At 38.1% G+C, this 21,039-nt stretch overlaps 1 protein-coding gene across 1 annotated transcript in view; it reads right to left on the reverse strand.

Annotated features, from left to right (window-relative positions):
• Positions 1–2,313: 2,313 nt before the first annotated feature.
• The window catches only part of LOC133081730 (serine/threonine-protein phosphatase 4 regulatory subunit 3B-like), a 69,287-nt gene continuing 50,561 nt past the window's right edge, over positions 2,314–21,039 (reverse strand). The window contains exons 2-3 of the mRNA XM_061178113.1: positions 3,159–4,779; positions 2,314–2,999 (exon numbers count right to left, since the gene is read on the reverse strand). Coding sequence (XP_061034096.1) covers positions 2,314–2,999; positions 3,159–4,779 — 2,307 coding nt within the window. The remainder of the gene's footprint in view (positions 3,000–3,158; positions 4,780–21,039) is intronic.

Below are 21,039 nucleotides of genomic sequence, written 5' to 3' on the forward strand. Positions count from 1 at the left end.
AAGCCGAAACCTTGACAAATCCAGGGCACCTCTTCAAAAATGCTCACCTGAATTTTGTTGTAAGTACAAGGCCATTCCAAACTGTTTCTTCTTTTCATAAATAATCCACTTAAGGGGACTTTTAAAATTACTTCTTAACAACTTAAAGATGAAAGTAAACATTTTTGACATGTATCTTCTCACACACACTTTCTACAGAGACTGAACATTTTGGTCAATTTTTCACTCAGTGTGCTGACAGTAAGGATTGCTCTTCTGTGTTTTGTTGCCCTCTTAAATGTTCCCTTAATAGTAGGTTATGCCATCTGATGGGCAATCTGCCTTTGCACCATTTTGCTTGTCATGTTGTTTCCCTAACGTTAAGTTGCTGAGACTAGAAAAGGGCTCACGGAGGTTACACAGCTCAGCCCAAGAGAATGCCTGTCCTTTTTTCTTTTGTTTTGTTTTGTTTTTCTTTTCTTCTTCTTTTTCCTTGTTTTTATTTTTACCTTTTATTAACTTCCCATTACAGCTATGCCCTCCCTCGTCTTTCCTTACACATTCACTGGGGACAATACAACAAGAAATGCAAATATTCATTTTTTTTTCTCCTAGTGTCCATTTTTTATGGCTGATTAAAACTAGCTGAAGGGAAGCGAATAAGCAGAGAGAGCACCAAAGAATTGTTTTTCTCTGTCTGGTTGTAAATATCTGTTCTGCTAAGGAACTGGAGCTACTACCACCAAAACAAAGAGTTAAGTATATTTTTTCAGATAAAACTCTGTGTATGCATGTAAATGTGTGTACTATAGATAACATTCCCCTGTCACCTCCTCAGTAATGTCTGATTATATCTCCTGAGGTCATGTCCACACTTCAGCAGACTTTATATTTGATGATGAAATGATTATTTGTTGTTTTAGGAATACACTCTTTTTGTAGCTCTAACAAAACAATCTCTCAGTTTTGCATAAGATGTGTCTCCTATGGCATAATAGTATATTTAAAATGGTCTCTTTTATTTTTGGAATTACAGGGTCACTTTTTAATTCCTGAATTGTATAGTTCAGCATAAATATCAGCAAATGGTACAAAACAAGTGGTATTTTTAATACAAGAGAAATATCTGTCTTCTGGAAAACTATACTTCATATCTACACAGACAGTCCATCTTGTTCAAGCCATGGTCATAATTAAAATTAACTCTAAAATCTTCAAGTGGGAGAAACTGCTTTAATTTAAGCAATTCCAGGAAAAATGGACCCAGTTAACTTCCTCCTCTAAAAATAAAACCACTTAATTCTTTGTTACAACTTATTATTAGAAATTCACTTGCATTCACTCTTTAATAAAGCACCTTTCATATTACTCCTCTTTGTTTATAGAAAAAAACTTCATGTACTGTGTGTGTACTTTGACACTTAAGTAACTTTTTCTTAAAAAACCGTCCAAAATGGTTTCTACATATTAAGTGCCACTTCATTCAGCACTATTTTTTGTAAATTGTTAGTCTCTGTAAATTACACTTTAAAAGTTACCCACTGCTCTGGAGACAGACACAACTTTATTAATGAATCAGGAAATGACTTCCAAGTATCTTTCACAATTTAGGCAGTTGAAAGTATTCTTTTCTACCCACTCCCAAGGTCTTAGAGAACACTATTTTAGAATACTACTGGACCGATTCTTCGCATCTCATCTAAACAAACAAAAAATTATGCTAAGAACAGCACATTTTGAATCCAGCTTCCTTTTTTATTCATGAAAATACATACCAAAAGTTATTTCCCTCCAATTACTCAAAAGGGGGAATTTTTGTCAAATCTTCACAGAAATGTGAATAGCTTAACTTTATTTTTTATTACAGTTGACTTTGCTTTCCACATAAACATGAATGTAAATTTTATTTCAAAGAAGGCAACTGAAAAAAGAAAACCATAGCCAGAACCACTGGGCAAATAATGTTATACTGTTAACAGTTGTTTCTAATATATACCCCTGAAACAGAACTACATTAATATTAGATTATCAACCTGTTTTCTCCCCTCAAACAAGACTTTTTTTCTTGCTAAGAAGTTATCGCTCAGGTTCTGGTTAGCTTTTTTCTTTTCTTTCTTTGTTTTAATTCTAGGAAGTTTGGTTTTTACAGAAATAAATTCTCCTAGATGATAACACTGAGCATCTTTGCTACTTATTGAATAGTTGTAAGTTCACATGAGAAAGCTTTGGATTCAGATGTTTCAGCTAATGTTACAGAATTTTATTAATGTTTTGATGTATACAAAATTTTAGTAATGTACAGTTTAGTAATGTTGAGGGTTTTCCCTTAAGACTTTATGAGCTAAGATATAGTTTTTTCCTGGGGGGTGTTTCACCTTCTTTATCTTCTTCTTCGTCAGCTGAATAATCCACTAAGCCCACCATGCTGCTACCGTTTGGGTTACCTGCTCCACTAGCATCACTAGCAGAATGGAATGAAGTAAATCTGAAGCCACCAAAAGATGTTTTTTGGGGAAGATCTACCTTGTCTTCATTTTCTTTTGCTTTTTTAGTCTCCACAAATTTATCATAATGATCTTGAAAATCACTTTCTGATGATGGCATACCTGCTTTTCCTTCCTCTATATTTTCTTTAGAACTCATTTCTTCCTTCTCCTCCAAGACACTGGCACCTCTGCAAAATACCTTACTATGCACTATAGAATACAAATTCTTCCATACTTGATTCTGCCGGTCTTTCTCTTGTTCATATTCAATCTTCAATCCTTTGAATGTCTGAACGTATTCAATTGACTCAAGTGTTTCATAAAACTCTTCAACTATATGTGCAACAAGAGACTTGATATTTTCCACTCTTATGTATTCAAACAGCTCAATAATAGCTGAATTCAACATATTGTACCGAGTTCCATTATCCAGAAGGGCATTTACAACTGGCTTAAAAAGGTTTCCCTCGATGATGTAAAAATTATAAAGTTCATCTTTAAGGTCAATCATCCTTCTCATAAAGCGAAGAGCACACAAGACCAGGAAAGTGTGCTTTGAATTCATCAAGATCAAGACTCTTCTTAGCAAGTCTTTTCTCAAAATATAGGTTTTTATGTAATATGTGTGATGTTGCACACAAAATGTGAGCAGCTCTAAAATTAAGGCAAGCAGCTGTGCTGTTTGGTAATTATTGAGGCAATTTTTGTTGTTTTTGTCAGATCCAACTATATTATCCTCTTCACATATATCTTCTGAAGTAGTTGACAAAAGTGGTGCTATGAAGTTATGTATACAACGTTTATAGAAGAAATCTAGAAATTCACTTCTTTTACATTTTCTATGCGTTGCCAGCATGTGGTCTGGATCAAGTAGAGCACAAAGAAGTCCCATTAAATGAACAGCACCTCCTAGCTCAGGGTCAGTATCACAGATCATTTGTTCAATTATTAAATTAATGAAAAGTTTGCCATCTTCACTTTGCTGGGCTTCTTCCATTATAAATCTTTGGAACATGGATGGAGTATACTTCACTAGATCAGCAAGTATATCAGTAGCAACTGACCTTATTTGCAAATCATCCATGCCCATTACAATTTTAAGAGCAGGAAGAATTCCCAATTCTGTCAGTGTTGTGAATAGTGCACACCTGCTTTCATGATGTAATAGCTGAGAAAATGCACAGAATTCCTTTAAAAAAAATACCAGGTCACGCCGTTTATCATCATCTGTGGCCTTATCCCTTATCTGGGCAAAAACTTCAGCCAAATACTTGTCATCTTCCTGAACTATGTTGACTATCTTAACCTTGTTAAAAAAAATAAAACGTGTAAGACTAGAAAGAACATCCTCTTGAAACTTGGATGGTGTAGGCAAAAAGATGTCGTGAATGTACTGTACCCTGTACGTCTGATGTATTTTTTGTCGAAGTTCACAGTCTGTTATTGGCATAACTTCCCTGAACTTTGCATTTTGGGTTAAGAATTCCCTATGCCTTTTTGGCTGAGCCAAAGCAGGGTCATATTCAAGGCATCCCACCACATCCATGATACACTCTTCAGAAAACAGGATCTCAAACAGAGATGTCTTGTTGAGGAATAAGATTCCTTTAATAATTTCATGCAAATGGTGTAAGCCTTCAGTATCCTCTAGGTTCTCACAAGTGTGGAACAACTGCAGTAGTTTTTTAATATAGTCCTCCCTTTCCAAGACCAGAGCCAGGCTTTCTTTACCCATAGATGAGGTGAGACCCAAGGTAACTAAGTCAGCAATCTGTCCAAGTTTACCGAGTTCGCAGTTTGGCAGGTCGAGCAGTTCAGCGGTGTTTGGCGAGTCATCACACTCTTCCTCTTCTGATTCACCCACGACGTCATGTATGATTTCGGCACACGGGACTTTACCTTGAACCTGGCAAATGTCTTTCCAGACCTCATGACAACTTGCCGTGTCCTGGAAACGTATCGCTGTACCATGGTTCTCACCCTCAAACCAAATAATTAACTTTCCTTCTTTGTGATAGGACGTGTCTGGATTTATCTTTGACTCCAAGATCAGCAAGCCGTTGGACTCAGATCTAACTAGCAGAAGCACGCACTGGGCCCACTCCTCATAAGTGGATGAGATGAGCCCTGTGCCTAGAAAGACCCATTGTTGGTCATCATTCAGGGTATAGACTTTTACATAGCACTGGTTGTCCACCGTGGCGACCTCGGGTCTCGACACCCCAGCACTGGTCTTGGTGCGGGTCCCCGCTTCTGTCATGCCCCCACTCAATGACGGCTGGCTCTGTGGTGGCAGCGACGGTAGCTGAGGTGGCTAGTGGGGAAAATCATGATAGAACAAGGCGGATAAATAGTGGCCACAGGGACCCCGGCAGCTCCTCATTTCAATAGGGTTTCCCTGGAGTCCCACTACCTCTCACTTCCATCCCTTGAGCCCCTCCTTCCACGTTGCAATTGAAGCAGTGAGTCGCTGAGCCTGCTCGCGGCTGTCTAGGAAAGCCTCTATTATGTCAAGATTCTTATGATTCCCACAGGATTCTACCCAAAAGGAACGTTCTACACTTAAGGCGAGATGCCACCAAGCCACCAATGGAGGCTTAGGAATGCGAGCAAACGGCACTGCTCTTTCCATAAAAGGTTTTGTCCCCGAGAAACATTTTCACTCATCAAGTGTGTGGGGATGGAGACTTAGGACCCTAGACAAAAGAAAGCTTAATCACTTATGTCCTGAGCAAGTCAACACCGAACACCGTGTGTCAAAGAAAAACACTTCCCCGCACAAGCCCTGCTCCCCCCAACTCTGCCCCTCTCCCCAAAGAAGCAGGAACAAGTGTACTGTAGACCATTACCAATGATTAGAGATCTGTAGGTAGGCCTTCTCTAAAAGGCTTAGCCAATGTCGGTATCACTAACTTACCCATCCTTGGGAGAGGATATTGTTCTAAGAGGGAGTTGGCAACTCCTTTACTCTGTTCAGCTAAGGCTAAAGCTCTATCTTTCAGCACAACAGGGAAAACATTTCCTCAAATTTTCCCAATTCTATAACCACACTCCTTATTGCTAGGGAAGGAGTGGGCCAGAGGGAAACTCAGTTGAAATTAGCCAAAAGTGAGTATTGAACACCACAGATCAATTGTTTTATTTCTTTTCTTAATAATTATGGTAGTAATAGCAACCACAATAACTAAGGAATGATAACTTGACTGCTTATTATTATAAAGAAAGGTAATAATATCATTGACCAAATATAATAATTTAGCGCTTATGTTCAAGACACTGTGACAAGAACTTTTATATATTTTCTTACTTAATTTTAATAATAACCTAGTGAAATAAGAGTACTAAGTGTCCTTCAGAAAACAAACTTAGAGAAGTTAAATAAATTGCCAAAGATCATATGGCTAATAAGTTGAGGAACTCTGAACACATGTCTTTCTGATTACAAAATTGGTTTTCTCAGCGATTGAAGTATGCTATCCCCTGCTTTTCTTGGCCTTCATTACACTTTATTTTACATTCCTTCCATCTGTATAATTTGTAATCAACATAAAATTATCAAGAGAAGATGAAAGTCACGCACTTCCTCCTTTAGATCCACATCTGTGTATAGCCAGTGGAAAAATAGAAGCTTGTATATGGCAATTCTGTTAAATATAATTTTAATAGTAACCAAGTTGATTTTTGATGTAGCAGCAACTTCTGCAGTTTTCTTAAAAAACAATTTTTTTTTTCCAAAACATTAACCCTGTTATTGCAAAGGAGAAACTGAGAATTGGGCCGCATCAAGCACACTTGGACTTGAAGAGTCCTATTTGTAAAAATCACTTCATTTTACATAGCATTGGAGATGTGCGACCATTCTCAAGTAGAGCACAGAAAAACTCTTCCACACACCTCTCTTGCAATGTAGCCTCCAGGAGGTTACTGTACAAGAATATTCCCTGGGACAGTACAGTCAGGGCTCTTTGGGAATTGAATGCAAATGACAATCATTTCATGAGAAAATTTAAATCAGTGCCAGGATACTGCTGGTTTAGAAACATTTACAAATTATAAATAATACTTAAACATAAGAACTCATAAATGACTAATACAAAATTTGACATGTGGTCTAGTTAAAAGCTCCCATCTTATTTCAATAAAAGAGAATATGCAAATATATAATAACAATAATGACATGCATGCTAATGGTCCAATTTTTTTCTCTGCTGTGGTTATACTAAAGTTTCTACTAGAATCAATTATAATACTGTCAAGTGTCTGAATATGCCCTCAGTTCCATTCTCTGAGAAGCATTCAGCACAAATCTATGTGTTCTCGCAATTTTATCACAGGCAGTTTCCCTTAGGCCAATTAAGGTCCATTTATCTTAATTAGGTTAACTAGAATCTCTTTACAGTCTAAAAGAGCCTCAAGTCCGAATTTCTTATTGCTATTTCTGCAGTAGATTTTTCAGTTCCTGTCTTATTTGGTTTGGGAGGTAGAACAATGCTCTTTTTTTGTTTCAGTAGTTCTACCTATTTAAGATTATTATTTTTTTGGTGTTTTGTTGTTTTACAGAGAGCAGGGTAATGTGAATAAACAAATGCCATATTCTAGGAGCTGTGTAAGTCCCTTTTACAGGCATTATTTATTTTTTATTTAATCCTCGTACAATAATGGCCTGAGGAAGGTATTATTTCTACCATATTAGAGAGGAAAAAAACTTGAAACTCCAAAACTGAATCAAACATTTGGTTCAGACCTCTGCAGTAAGTGATGATGCTAGGATTTGAAAGTAGGCCTGTATAGTTCTGACTCTCCACTTTACTGTTCCCAATATGCAATGCTTTCTCTTAGGCTATGCCTAAATTGTTACAGCAGATGTTTAAAATGTGGATGAAGAATATCACCTGCCATATCAGTAAACAAAGGATGTTGTGCCATCAAGCCAGCAGCCACTGCAGCCACCCCCAACTGTGCACCCTGAGGGATTTAGGATGGAGAAAAGCAGGATACTGACCCTAGATAGTTAAGGTGCATATCAAAGGAATGATTTCAATGAGCCCAGACTCTAGCAACTTCCCATACATAGAAAAGCACCAAATCCCTTAACTTGAGACCTCTGGTTTTCTTTAATTAAAGGTAATCTTTTGATGTTCTGACTACTACCTGGTTTTTGTCACAAAACTCCTATATCTCCTGGCTTCTTCCTTACCTCTTTGGAGCAGTCCCTCAGAGCTATCTGAGATGCTGCTTCCCAGGTTTAAGTCCACAGAAAGTCCACCGAATAAAACATAATTCTCAGCTTTTAGGTTGTGCGTTTTTTTTTTTGGTCTACAATGACAATGTGATTTTTATCCCAACTATCACTGCTATTTGATGTTACTCCTTTCTTAGGGCGGGGTTGGGGGGTGGAGGAAGGAAAATCACTTGAGGCCAGTTCAAAATGAAACCAAGTGAAACCGAGTGGGGCCCTGTGAGGCTCCCAGGCACGGAGGCCTCTTTTCTTGTCCCCCATTTCTTGTAGACAAGACTCCAGCCTCCATGACCTTCCCTGAGTTCCAAGGGGCAGATTTGAACAGTTGCTAATCAAGGGAGGAGCAGCCAAGAAACCACCTGAGGCCAGATTAAAGGGACCAGCGAAGCTCATCAAGAAGACTACCTGAGACCAGATTAGAGGAGTGCAGGTCCTGCGCACATCCTAATCTTGTCAGCAACCCCACCCTTGGGAAGCACTGCTATAAAACTCCTTATCAAATCCTACTGGGTTGGGACATATAGTTTTTCGAGGCAGGAGTCTGCTGTGTCCCCCTTTGCCTGGCAAAGTAATAAAGCTATACTTTTCTACTTCACCCCAAACTCTGTCTCCGAGATTCGATTCGGCACAGAGAAGCTGAGCTTTTGGCATCAAAAATCAAAATGGATAGACAATCTTAAAACTCTGGATTCCTCTTCTGTTTTGGATGCCTGTCTCTGTCATGCTTCCTCCCCACGACTTTAGGGTACTAAGAAGTAGGTCTTGATGGCTCCGCCCTGAAAATAATTTTAGGTAAGGATCTTGTAACTCATCCACATTTTATGGCAACTAAGGGCTTAAATTTTATATTTCTCAGAGTTATTTTAGAAGAGAATAAAGAAATGAGTCACACATTTCTTAATTTTAGTTATAGGTAACTCAAACCACATGTATACGTATAGAACATTTAGATAGCTAAATATTCTATCTATAAGAGGAGAGAACATGTCATAGTGGGAAAAGCAAGGTTGTTTTTAATTTTATGAAATAGCATTAAAATACAATTATTCAAATGTACCTGCTCTAAAATTTTCAACATCAAAATCATTAGTGAAAAACACACATGCTTGTTCCCTACAAGTTCTCCTTGTAACTTATTTAGTGGAGTGTTGTCCTTTTTGGCCACCATCATCTCTGATTTGGAAATCTGTAACAGTCTTCTCCCCCAGCTTCTGTCTTTTCCCCCAACTAGTATATTCTCAACACAATAGCCAGAGAGGATTCATTTAAAATATGTTGTTTCCTCCCACTCTTCTGCACCAAATCAACCTGTTTCCACCTCACTCAGAATAAAAGCCCAAGTTCTATCTACGGTTTATAAGGCCCAGTAAGACCTGGCCCCCTTGACGTATGTGAGCTCTTCACTTGGTAGTCTCTCTCTCCTTTATTCTGCCCCAGCCACACTAGCCACTGTGCTATATCTGAAGCACATCAGGCACACTCCTGCCTCAGGGCCTTTGTACCTGCCCTTTCTTCTACCTGGAACACTATTTCTCAATATCTACATGACTTATACCTTCACCTCATTCAAAAATTTATTCAAATGCTCTTTTTTTTTTTTTTTAATAAAGTGGAAGTTTACTTATCTTTTATGTATCAGTTGGACTTCCAGGTTATTGGCCCACTGGACTCCCCACAAACTTTTTTTTTTGGCCATGCCTCGCAGCTTGTGAGATCTTAACTCCCCAACCAGGGATTGAACTCTGGGCCCCAGCAGTGAAAGTGCCAAGTCCTAACCACTGGACTGCCAGGGAATTCCCCCAAATGCTCTTTTTTTTTCCAGTGGGACCCTCCCTAACCACCTCTATAAAACTGCAGAGACCTCCATCTCAAGTTATCCATCCGTTTTCTTTGATGTATCTTTTCTCCATAGCACTTAGCATCATCTGACTATTTTGTACTTCATTTATTCTGTTGTGTTTTTATTTTTTTTAATTTTTAAAATTTTTTTGCGACCAGACTATCAGCTGTATGAGGGCTGTGATTTATCTGTTTATTTTTCTTACTGTTTATTTTTCTCACTGCCTGGCACCTGCCATAAGGCACGATACATAGTAGTTTCTCAACAATAACTTATTGAATAAATACATAAATGAATACACATTGTTTCTAGGATGACTTCCAATAATCCATTTATTTATTCCTCACATTGTTATATAACAACCCCTATGTACAGGCCGTATATCAAGCACTGGGCATAAAACATTGAATTTGAAATTTATTTCCAGTCCTCTTATGGAATAGATAGGTAGTTTTAACAGGACATATTTCTAATTTACAAGATACATCTGGCATTTCCCCTGCTGCCCTAATCCCATTCTTTCAGACAGTTTTGTTCTTATTGATGGTGACCAAGGAAGCAATATTCTCCTGTTTAGGCTTTTAACTGCATGAAAAACTTATTTTATTGAATAAGCCACATGTTTTCCTTCATGTTCTGTCAAACATTCCTTCCCCAACTCTGGGTTAAATGTCAGGTAGAAACTACAGCTTTTCCATCAATAATTAGGTATTGAAAGAACCCAAATTTTCTAATATTAAAATTTCCAGCCCATTTCAAGCTTCTGTTTGGGTCATGTCTTGTCCAAAGCAAGTCCATAGCCAAGACTAGGGTTGGGGGATGGGAAAGTATGTCCCACCTAGAGTGAGGATCATAGCAAAATTGCAAAGCAAAGGATGTGGGTAAAAAGAAGGGTGAAGAATTGGGACATTAATGCAATCTTCCACAAGCTTGGATAAAACAGATATAACTCAGAACTTTAACGGGCAATGAGTGATGTGTATGATCGCCCTATTTAGAGAATGTTAGAATGTGTGGATATTTACAACTTTTTATTCTTAGCTTAAAACATCACCCTGTTGTGTGTGCATTGCAGGAGTACCAGCTATTATCGTCCCAATGCTGAGAGGTAAGAACAACTTTAAGTACTTTCTTGGATCCATAGGCAGTTTCTATTAGCAGTAGCACATTCTCCATTATGTGCTTGGCTTCCTTGGAAGCTCTAAAATCTTTTGCTCATACAGCATGGATTTAAAGGAGGGGGAAAAGAGGGAAATGTTGTTCTCTTAGCCTCATGTAAATTTAAAACTTTTACTGTCAGTGCCATGCTCTCCTCTTTTTCTTCTGTTTCAATAGTTACTTCTTAGACTCCTTTTGAGTTTTGTTTTAAATTCCATAATTCATGGATCTTCTCTTCATCTCTATCCTGATAGACCATATTATTTCCTGTTTCTAACTAGATCTCCAGCAATAACATTAGCTGTCTACTTACTAATTACCCTACAACCATGTTGTATAAGTAATAGCAATGAGCATAATTTGGAGTTAAAATCTGCTCAATTTTTGCTTAGAGATAGTAATCATCTTCATTTCTTCAGTATAGTGCTATATATATTTATATTATAAAATATAAATTTTCATTTTTTAGGCAGCAGTTAATTTCAACTTAACATTGTTGCCTTAATTCCATTAACATTTAAAGGTGTGCCTTGGAGAGGGCAGACAGAAGAAGGAAGAAGAACTACAATCCTGCAGCCTGTGGAAGGAAAACCACATTCACAGAAAGATAGACAAAATGAAAAGGCAGAGGACTTTGTACCAGATGAAGTAACAACATAAAACCCCAGAAAAACAACTAAATGAAGTGGAGATAAGCAACCTTCCAGAAAAAGAATTCAGAATAATGAGAGTGAAGATGATCCAGGACCTCGGAAAAAGAATGGAGGCAAAGATCGAGAAGATGCAAGAAATGTTTAACAAAGACCTAGAAGAATTAAAGAACAAACAAACAGAGATGAACAATACAATAACTGAAATGAAAACTACACTAGAAGGAATCAATAGCAGAATAACTGAGGCAGAAGAATGGATAAGTGACCTGGAAGACAGAATGGTGGAATTCACTGCCAAGGAACAGAATAAAGAGAAAAGAATGAAAAGAAATGAAGACAGCCTAAGAGACCTCTGGGACAACATTAAATGCAACAACGTTAACATTATAGGGATCCCAGAAGGAGAAGAGAGAGAGAAAGGAAGAGAGAAAGGAAGGAGAAAATATTTGAAGAGATTATAGTCGAAAACTTCCCTAACATGGGAAAGGAAATAGCCACCCAAGTCCAGGAAGCACAGAGAGTCCCAGGCAGGATAAACCCAAGGAGAAACATGCCGAGCTACATAGTAATCAAATTAAAAAATTAAAGACAAATTACTGAAAGCAACAAGGGAAAAATGACAAATAACATACAAGGGAACTCCCATAAGGATACCACCTGATTTCTCAGCAGAAACTCTACAAGCCAGAAGGGAGTGGCATGATATATTTAAAGTGATGAAAGGGAAGAACCTACAGCCAAGATTACTCTACCCGGCAAGGATCTCATTCAGATTTGATGGAGAAATCAAAAGCTTTACAGACAAGCAAAAGCTAAGACAATTCAGCACCACCAAACCAGCTCTACAACAAATGCTAAAGGAACTTCTCTAAGTGGGAAACACAAGAGAAGAAAAGGACCTACAAAAACAAACCCAAAACAATTAAGAAAATGGTAATAGGAACATACATATCGATAATTACCCTAAACGTGAATGGATAAAATGCTCCCACCAAAAGACACAGGCTGGCTGAATGGATACATAAGCAAGACCCATATATATGCTGTCTACAAGAGACCCACTTCAGACATAGGGACACATACAGGCTGAAAGTGAGGGGATGGAAAAAGATATTCCATGCAAATGGAAATCAAAAGAAAGCTGGAGTAGCTATACTCATATCAGATAAAATAGACTTTAAAATAAAGAATGTTACAAGAGACAAGGAAGGACACTACATAATGATCAAGGGATCAATCCAAGAAGAAGATATAACAATTATAAATAGATATGCACCCAACATAGGAGCACCTCAATACACAAGGCAACTGCTAACAGCTATAAAACAGGAAATCGACAATAACACAATAATAGTGGGGGACTTTAACACCTCACTTACACCAATGGACACATCATCCAAAATGAAAATAAATAAGGAAACAGAAGCTTTAAATGACACAATAGACCAGATAGATTTAATTGATATTTATAGGACATTCCATCCAAAAACAGCAGATTACACGTTCTTCTCAAGTGCGCATGGAACATTCTCCAGGATAGATCACATCTTGGGTCACAAAACAAGCCTCAGTAAATTTAAGAAAATTGAAATCATATCAAGTATCTTTTCTGACCACAACGCTATGAGATTAGAAATGAATTACAAGGAAAAAAATGTAAAAAACACAAACACATGGAGGCTAAACAATACGTTACTAAATAACCAAGAGATCACTGAAGAAATCAAAGAGGAAATCAAAAAATACCTAGAGACAAATGACAATGAAAACACGATGATCCAAAACCTATGAGATGCAGCAAAAGCAATTCTAAGAGGGAAGTTTATAGCTATACAAGCCTACCTCAAGAAACAAGAAAAATCTCAAATAAACAATCTAACCTTACACCTAAAGGAACTAGAGAAAGAAGAACAAACGAAACCCAAAGTTGGCAGAAGGAAAGAAATCATAAAGATCAGAGCAGAAATAACTGAAATAGAAAGAAAGAAAACAATAGCAAAGATCAATAAAACTAAAAGCTGGTTGTTTGAGAAGATAAACAAAATTGATAAACCATTAGCCAGACTCATCAAGAAAAAGAGAGAGAGGACTCAAATCAATAAAATTAGAAATGAAAAAGGAGAAGGTACAACAGACAACGCAGAAATACAAAGCATCCCAAGAGACTACTACAAGCAACTCTATGCCAATAAAATGGACAACCTGGAAGAAATGGACAAATTCTTAGAAAGGTATAACCTTCCAAGACTGAACCAGGAAGAAATAGAAAATATGAACTGACCAATCACAAGTAATGAAATTGAAACTGTGATTAAAAATCTTCCAACAAACAAAACTCCAGGACCAGATGGCTTCACAGGCGAATTCTATCAAACATTTAGAGAAGAGCTAACACGCATCCTTCTCAAACTCTTCCAAAAAATTGTGGAGGAAGGAACACTCCCAAACTCATTCTATGAGGCCACCATCACCCTGATACCAAAACCAGACAAAGATACAAGAAAAAAGAAAATTACAGACCAATATCACTGATGAATATAGATGCAAAAATCCTCAACAAAATACTAGCAAACAGAATCCAACAACACATTAAAAGGATCATACACCATGATCAAGTGGGATTTATCCCAGGGATGCAAGGATTCTTCAATATATGCAAATCAATCAATGTGATACACCACATTAACAAATTGAAGAATAAAAACCATATGATTATCTCAATAGATGCAGAAAAAGCTTTTGACAAAATTCAACACCCATTTATGTTAAAAACTCTCCAGAAAGTGGGCATAGAGGGAACCTACCTCAACATAATAAAGGCCGTATACGACAAACCCACAGCAAACATCATTCTCAATGGTGAAAAACTGAAAGCATTTCCTCTAAGATCAGGAACAAGACAAGGATGTCCACTCTCGCCACTATTATTCAACACAGTTTTGGAATTTCTAGCCATGGCAATCAGAGAAGAAAAGGAAATAAAAGGAATACAAATTGGAAAAGAAGAAGTAAAACTGTCACTGTTTGCAGACGACATGATACTATTCATAGAGAATCCTAAAGATGCCACCAGAAAACTACTAGAGCTAATCAATGAATCTGGTAAAGTTGCAGGATACAAAATTAATGCACAGAAATCTCTTGCATTCCTATACACTAATGATGAAAAATCTGAAAGAGAAATTAAGGAAACACTCCCATTTACCATTGCAACAAAAAGAATAAAATACCTAGGAATAAACCTACCTAGGGAGACAAAAGACCTGTATGCAGAAAACTATAAGACACTGATGAAAGAAATTAAAGATGATACCAACAGATGGAGAGATATACCATGTTCTTGGATTGGAAGAATCAATATTGTGAAAATGACTATACTACCCAAAGCAATCTACAGATTCAATGCAATCCCTATCAAATTACCAATGGCATTTTTTACGGAACTAGAACAAATCATCTTAAAATTTGTATGGAGACACAAAAGACCCCGAATAGCCAAAGCAGTCTTGAGGGAAAAAAACGGAGCTGGAGGAATCAGACTCCCTGACTTCAGACTATACTATAAAGGTACAGTAACCAAGACAATTGGTACTGGCAAAAAAACAGAAACATAGATCAATGGAACAAGATAGAAAGCCCAGAGATAAACCCACGCACCTATGGTCAACTAATCTATGACAAAGGAGGCAAGGATATACAATGGAGAAAAGACCGTCTCTTCAATAAGTGGTGCTGGGAAAACTGGACAGCTACATGTAAAAGAATGAAATTAGAACACTCCCTAACATCATACACAAAAATAAACTCAAAATGGATTAGAGACCTAAATATAAGACCGGACACTATAAAACTCTTAGAGGAAAACATAGGAAGAACACACTTTGACATAAATCACAGCAAGATCTTTTTTGATCCACCTCCTACAGTAATGGAAATAAAAATAAAAATAAACAAATGGGACCTCATGAAACTTCAAAGCTTTTGCCCAGCAAAGGAAACCATAAACAAGACGAAAAGACAACCCTCAGAATGGGAGAAAATATTTGCAAACGAATCAACGGACAAAGGATTAATCTCCAAAATATATAAACAGCTCATGCAGCTCAATATCAAAAAAGCAAACAACCCAATCCAAAAATGGGCAGAAGACCTAAATAGACATTTCTCCAAAGAAGACATACAGATGGCCAAGAAGCACATGAAAAGCTGCTCAACATCACTAATTATTAGAGAAATGCAAATCAAAACTACAATGAGGTATCACCTCACACCAGTTAGAATGGGCATCATCAGAAAATCTACAAACAACAAATGCTGGAGAGGGTGTGGAGAAAAGGGAACCCTCTTGCATTGTTGGTGGGAATGTAAATTGATACAGCCACTATGGAGAACAATATGGAGGTTCCTTAAAAAACTAAAAATAGAATTACCATATGATCTAGCAATCCCACTACTGGGCATATGCCCAGAGAAAACCATAATTGAAAAAGACACATGCACCCCAATTTTCATTGCAGCACTATTTACAATAGCCAGGTCATGGAAGCAACCTAAATGCCCATCCACAGACGAATGGATAAAGAAGATGTGGCACATATATACAATGGAATATTACTCAGCCATAAAAAGGAACGAAATTGGGTCATTTGTTGAGACGTGGATGGATCTAGAGACTGTCACACAGAGTGAAGTAAGTCAGAAAGAGAAAAACAAATATCGTATATTAAGGCATATATGTGGAACCTAGAAAAATGCTACAGATGAACTGGTTTGCAGGGCAGAAATTGAGACACAGATGTAGAGAACAAACGTATGGACACCAAACGGGGAAAGCGGCGGGGTGGTGGGGGTGGTGGTGTGATGACTTGGGCGATTGGGATTGACATGTATACACCGATGTGTATAAAATGTATGACTAATAAGAACCTGCTGTATAAAAATATATATATATATTATTTAAGTCATCCAATGATGGAATGACCCAGTTGATTGTATGACTGATTTGACCAATAACAGAGTGATGTGAGTAACAAAAAAAACAAAAAACCAAAAAACTGAAAATAGAGCTACCATATGATCCAGCCATCCCACTCCTGGGCATATATCTGGAAAGACAAAAACTCTAATTCAAAAGATACATGTACCCCAATGTTCATAGCAGCACTATTCATAACAGCCAAGACATGGGAGCAACCTAAGTGTCCATTGAGAGACGAATGGATTAAGAAGATGTGGTGTATATATATGTGTGTGTATATATATATATATATATATATATACACATACATACACATACATACACACACACATATACATACAATGGAATATTACACAGACATAAAAAAGAATGAAATATTGCCATTTGCAGCAACATGGATGGACCTAGAGATTATCATACTAAGTGAAGTAAGCCAGACAAATACAAAATCATATGATATCACTTATATGTGGAATCTAAAAAAATGAAATTAATGAACTTATTTTCAAAACAAAAACAGACTCACAGACATAGAAAACAAACATATGGTTACCAAAGGGGAAAGGGAGGAGGGAAGGATAAATTAGGGGTATGGGATTAACAGATATACACCACAATATATTAAATAAACAACAAAGATTTACTGTATAAGATAGGGAACTATATTCAATATCTTATAACAACCTATAATGGAAAAGAATCTGAAAAAAGTATATATATTTTTTATATATATATATATATCTGAATAACTTAGCTGTACACTTGAAACTAACACAATATTGTAAATCAATAAAAGAATTTATACTTCAATAAAAAATTTTTAAAAAGCAAAAAAAAAAAACAACAACAACACAAAAACCATTGCTCAAAATTTCTCACAAACCTCACCTTAATGAGGGGTCTCCTCCTTTGGTGTTAGGAAAGAAGACAAGAAACGCAGCGTTTCCAGGTGGGAGGCGGTAGGGGATTCCCTCCTGCCTGGTCCTCTGTCCACAGCAGTAAAAGCACAGCTCAATTTTGATCTGCTCCCACCTGTCAAGAGCAGGTGTCAGCCTCAGTTATTGTTTTGCAAATTCATTTCAGTCCTTTAATGATACTCAGCGGAGAACGAGGTAGTGCTTCCCTTATGTCCGCTGTTTTTCCTAAGGCCTGTGCCTCACTGGCTTTCCCAGGCTCTATCTCCTCCCTCCCTCCCTCCCTCTCACTCTGGAATGCATGTCTCGTAAAATGTACTGTGATAAACCCATCTGTAGTCATCAAGGGAGAGGTATAATAAAGGCAATGGGTGAACATGTTTGAAATACGAAGTGACAAAAATCATTTTTTATTTATGGAGAAACATTTTAATTTGGGACATAAAATCAAATGTAACTATGCCTAGGGAGTCAGGACTAAAAAGGAATGTTCTCATTTAAAGAGTCTGCTCTCTTGTGTCCTTTGTAGTTGCTGTAACACCGTTTTTAAGTCCAACAGGTCCTCTTGTCATTAAGGTCCTCAGTGACAGTTTAGCCAGTAAATTTCACATCACATGTGGGTGGCCATATAATTTATTGTCTAAACCAGGACCCTTTTGACAATGGAATGGGCACCATTGGTGATAGTGCTTCTGTGTCAGGCAGGCACTGGGACCATCTCAGTTTAACCAAGAGGTTCTGGAGGTTGAATTAATCACCAGTGCCTAGGGATTTAATCAACCATGCTGTGTAGTGAAGTCACCATTAAAATCCAAAAGTAGGGGTTTCAGAGAGCTTCCAGGTTGGTGAAGCAGAATGCTTCCACGTGCCACCGTGCTGGGCTCCAAACTCCAAGAGGACTGAAGTTTCTTTGTTCTCGACCTCACCCTATGAATCTCTTCATCTGGCTGTTGACTCCTGTGCTTTAATATCCTCGGTAATAAACTGCTCATCTGCCGTGTGGCTGACAGGGTCTTGGTGCTCTGGCTGGGTGTCAGGCCTGAGCCTCTGAGGTGGGAGAGCCGAGTTCAGGACATTGGTCCACCAGAGACCTCCCAGCCCCACGTACTGTCAATTGGCGAGAGCTCTCCCAGAGATCTCCGCCTCAACACTAACACCGAGCTCCACCCAATGGCCAGCAAGCTCCAGTGTTGGACACCCCATGCCAAACAACTAGCAAGACAGGAACACAACCCCACCCATTAGCAGAGAGGCTGCCTAAAATCATACTAAGTTCACAGGCACCCTAAAACATACCGCCGGATGCAGCCCTGCCTACCAGAAAGACAAGATCCAGCCCCACCCACCAGAACACAGGCACCAGTCCCCTCCACCAGGAGGCCTACACAAGCCACTGAACCAACCTTACCCACGGGGGGCAGACACTAAAAACAACGGGAACTACGAACCTGCAGCCTGTGAAAAGGAGACCCCAAACACAGTAAGGTAAGCAAAATGGGAATACAGAGAAATATGCAGCAGATGAAGGAGCAAGGTAAAAACCCACCAGACCAAACAATTGAAGAGGAAATAGGCAGTCTACCTGGAAAAGAATTCAGAGTAATGATAGTAAAGATATCCAAAATCTTGGAAATAGAATGGAGAAAATACAAGAAACTTTTAACAAGGACCTAGAAGAACTAAAGAGCAAACAAACAATGATGAACAACACAATAAATGAAATTAAAAATTCTCTAGAATGGATCAATAGGAGAATAACTGAGGCAGAAGAACGGATAAGTGACCTGGAAGATAAAAGCGTGAAAATAACTACTGCAGAGCAGAATAAAGGAAAAAAGAATGAAAAGAACCGAGGACAGTCTCAGAGATCGCTGGGACAACATTAAACACACCAACATTCAAATTATAGGGGTCGCAGAAGAAGAAGAGAAAAAGAAAGGGTCAGAGGAAAGATTTGAAGAGATTATAGTTGAAAACTTCCCTAACATGGGAAAGGAAATAGTCAATCAAGTCCAGAAAGCACAGAGAGTCCCATACAGGATAAATCCAAGGAGAAACATGCCAAGACACATATTAATCAAATTATCAAAAATTAAATACAAAGAAAAAATATTATAAGCAGCAAGGGAAAGCAACAAATAACATACAAGGGAATCCCCATAAGGTTAATAGCTGATCTTTCAGCAGAAACTCTGCAAGCCAGAAGGGAGTGGCAGGACATATTTAAAGTGATGAAAGGGAAAAACCTACAACCAAGATTACTCTACCCAGCAAGGATCTCATTCAGATTTGACGGAGAAATTAAAACCTTTTCAGGTTAACCAAGACATGGTCCTCCTAATTATGGGCAGCTTGTACTCTGGGACCCAGTGACATTCTGGCATTGCGACGTGAATCTGTCCAAGAAAAATTGCACCAGACAGAAATCAAACAGGCAAGGAAGAGTTTATTCAAGACTATTGCAATAGGGGAGAGAGATTGACCTCCACGCTGAATACAACAGGGGCAGCTGGGGAGGTGTAGCCAGTGGGCAGGGATGGGTCAGTGGATGCAAGATTACTAAGGGGAATTGGTTAGGTACGAAGGGCATGGGAATACTTGCTGAACTGGGCCCAGTGGGACAGAGACTACAGCTGAGGATGAGGCCTTGTTGAGGAGAGGATGGACTCAAAGGAGCCTGACTAAAGTTTAGTCAAAGAGGGAATTCTTACGGAATCTCATCAAATGACAGGCAGCTTTTAAAATTCACTCTTTTCCAAGGAAACCCATAGTTTCCCAACTGTAATAACTCACTCTTGCTCTGAGAAATTCTTCCAAACATATTTATGTCCTAATTTCTTTTCCTTTATGATTTTATTTCCCTTTGCAAATCCAATTATTCTTGTGTTTGATTAGAAAATCTATTTTATCTTCTGATGTTTGCTTCGACTCCAGCAAAGCTAGGGTGAAATTGACTTTTGAAAAATTAAGAATGTGGTTTGAATTGACCAAGGGAAGCACAGTCATAATTCAGCCAGGAAGGACTTACGAGTGGTCCACATCTCATGGTGCATTGTTTAGTGGGTCTTAGTGAACAGAAGAAAAAGCAAGGGATTTATTTATATTATATTTATTTCACACGTATGTCCATCATGGTGGAGACCAGTATAGGATCCACTCTGAAGCCCAGTGCTCACCACTGGGGAGGCCCCTTCCCCATCCTGGAATCACTTTCCTCGTCTATAAACTGAAGGTGTTCGATTAGATGACTCCTTGGTACTTTGCAGGGCTTTTCAAAAGTTCCATAATTCTGATTTTTAAATCAATCTATCCCTCTGTGGATTGCATCTTCTTATAAAATATCCACCTTGGAGCCATTATAAAGGATCAAATATGAGTGATGGTAAATCACTCTGAAAATAATGACTTTATGTAGGAATTGTATCTGAAAGGCTTGGTTTTCCATGCATGTGCATATTTTGTAGTTTAAGGTATAATGAATCCAAGGAGGGTATGCAAGAATGTTCCCAGCAAATGCAAAATAGATAGCTAGCGGGAAGCAGCTGCACAGCACGGAGATCAGTTCGGTGCTTTGTGACCACCTAGAGGGGTGGGATAGGGAGGGTGGGAGGGAGACGCAAGAGGGAGGGGATATGGGGATATATGTATATGTATAACTGATTCACTTTGTTATAAAGCAGAAACTAACACACCATTGTAAAGCAATTATACTCCAATAAAGATGTTAAAAAAAAAAAAAAAAGAATGTTCCCAGCAGCTTTGTTAGTAAAAGTGATAGTGAGGTGGGGGAGG

The sequence above is a fragment of the Eubalaena glacialis genome, chromosome X (assembly GCF_028564815.1).
Source record: "Eubalaena glacialis isolate mEubGla1 chromosome X, mEubGla1.1.hap2.+ XY, whole genome shotgun sequence".
Taxonomy (NCBI): Eukaryota; Metazoa; Chordata; class Mammalia; order Artiodactyla; family Balaenidae; genus Eubalaena; species Eubalaena glacialis.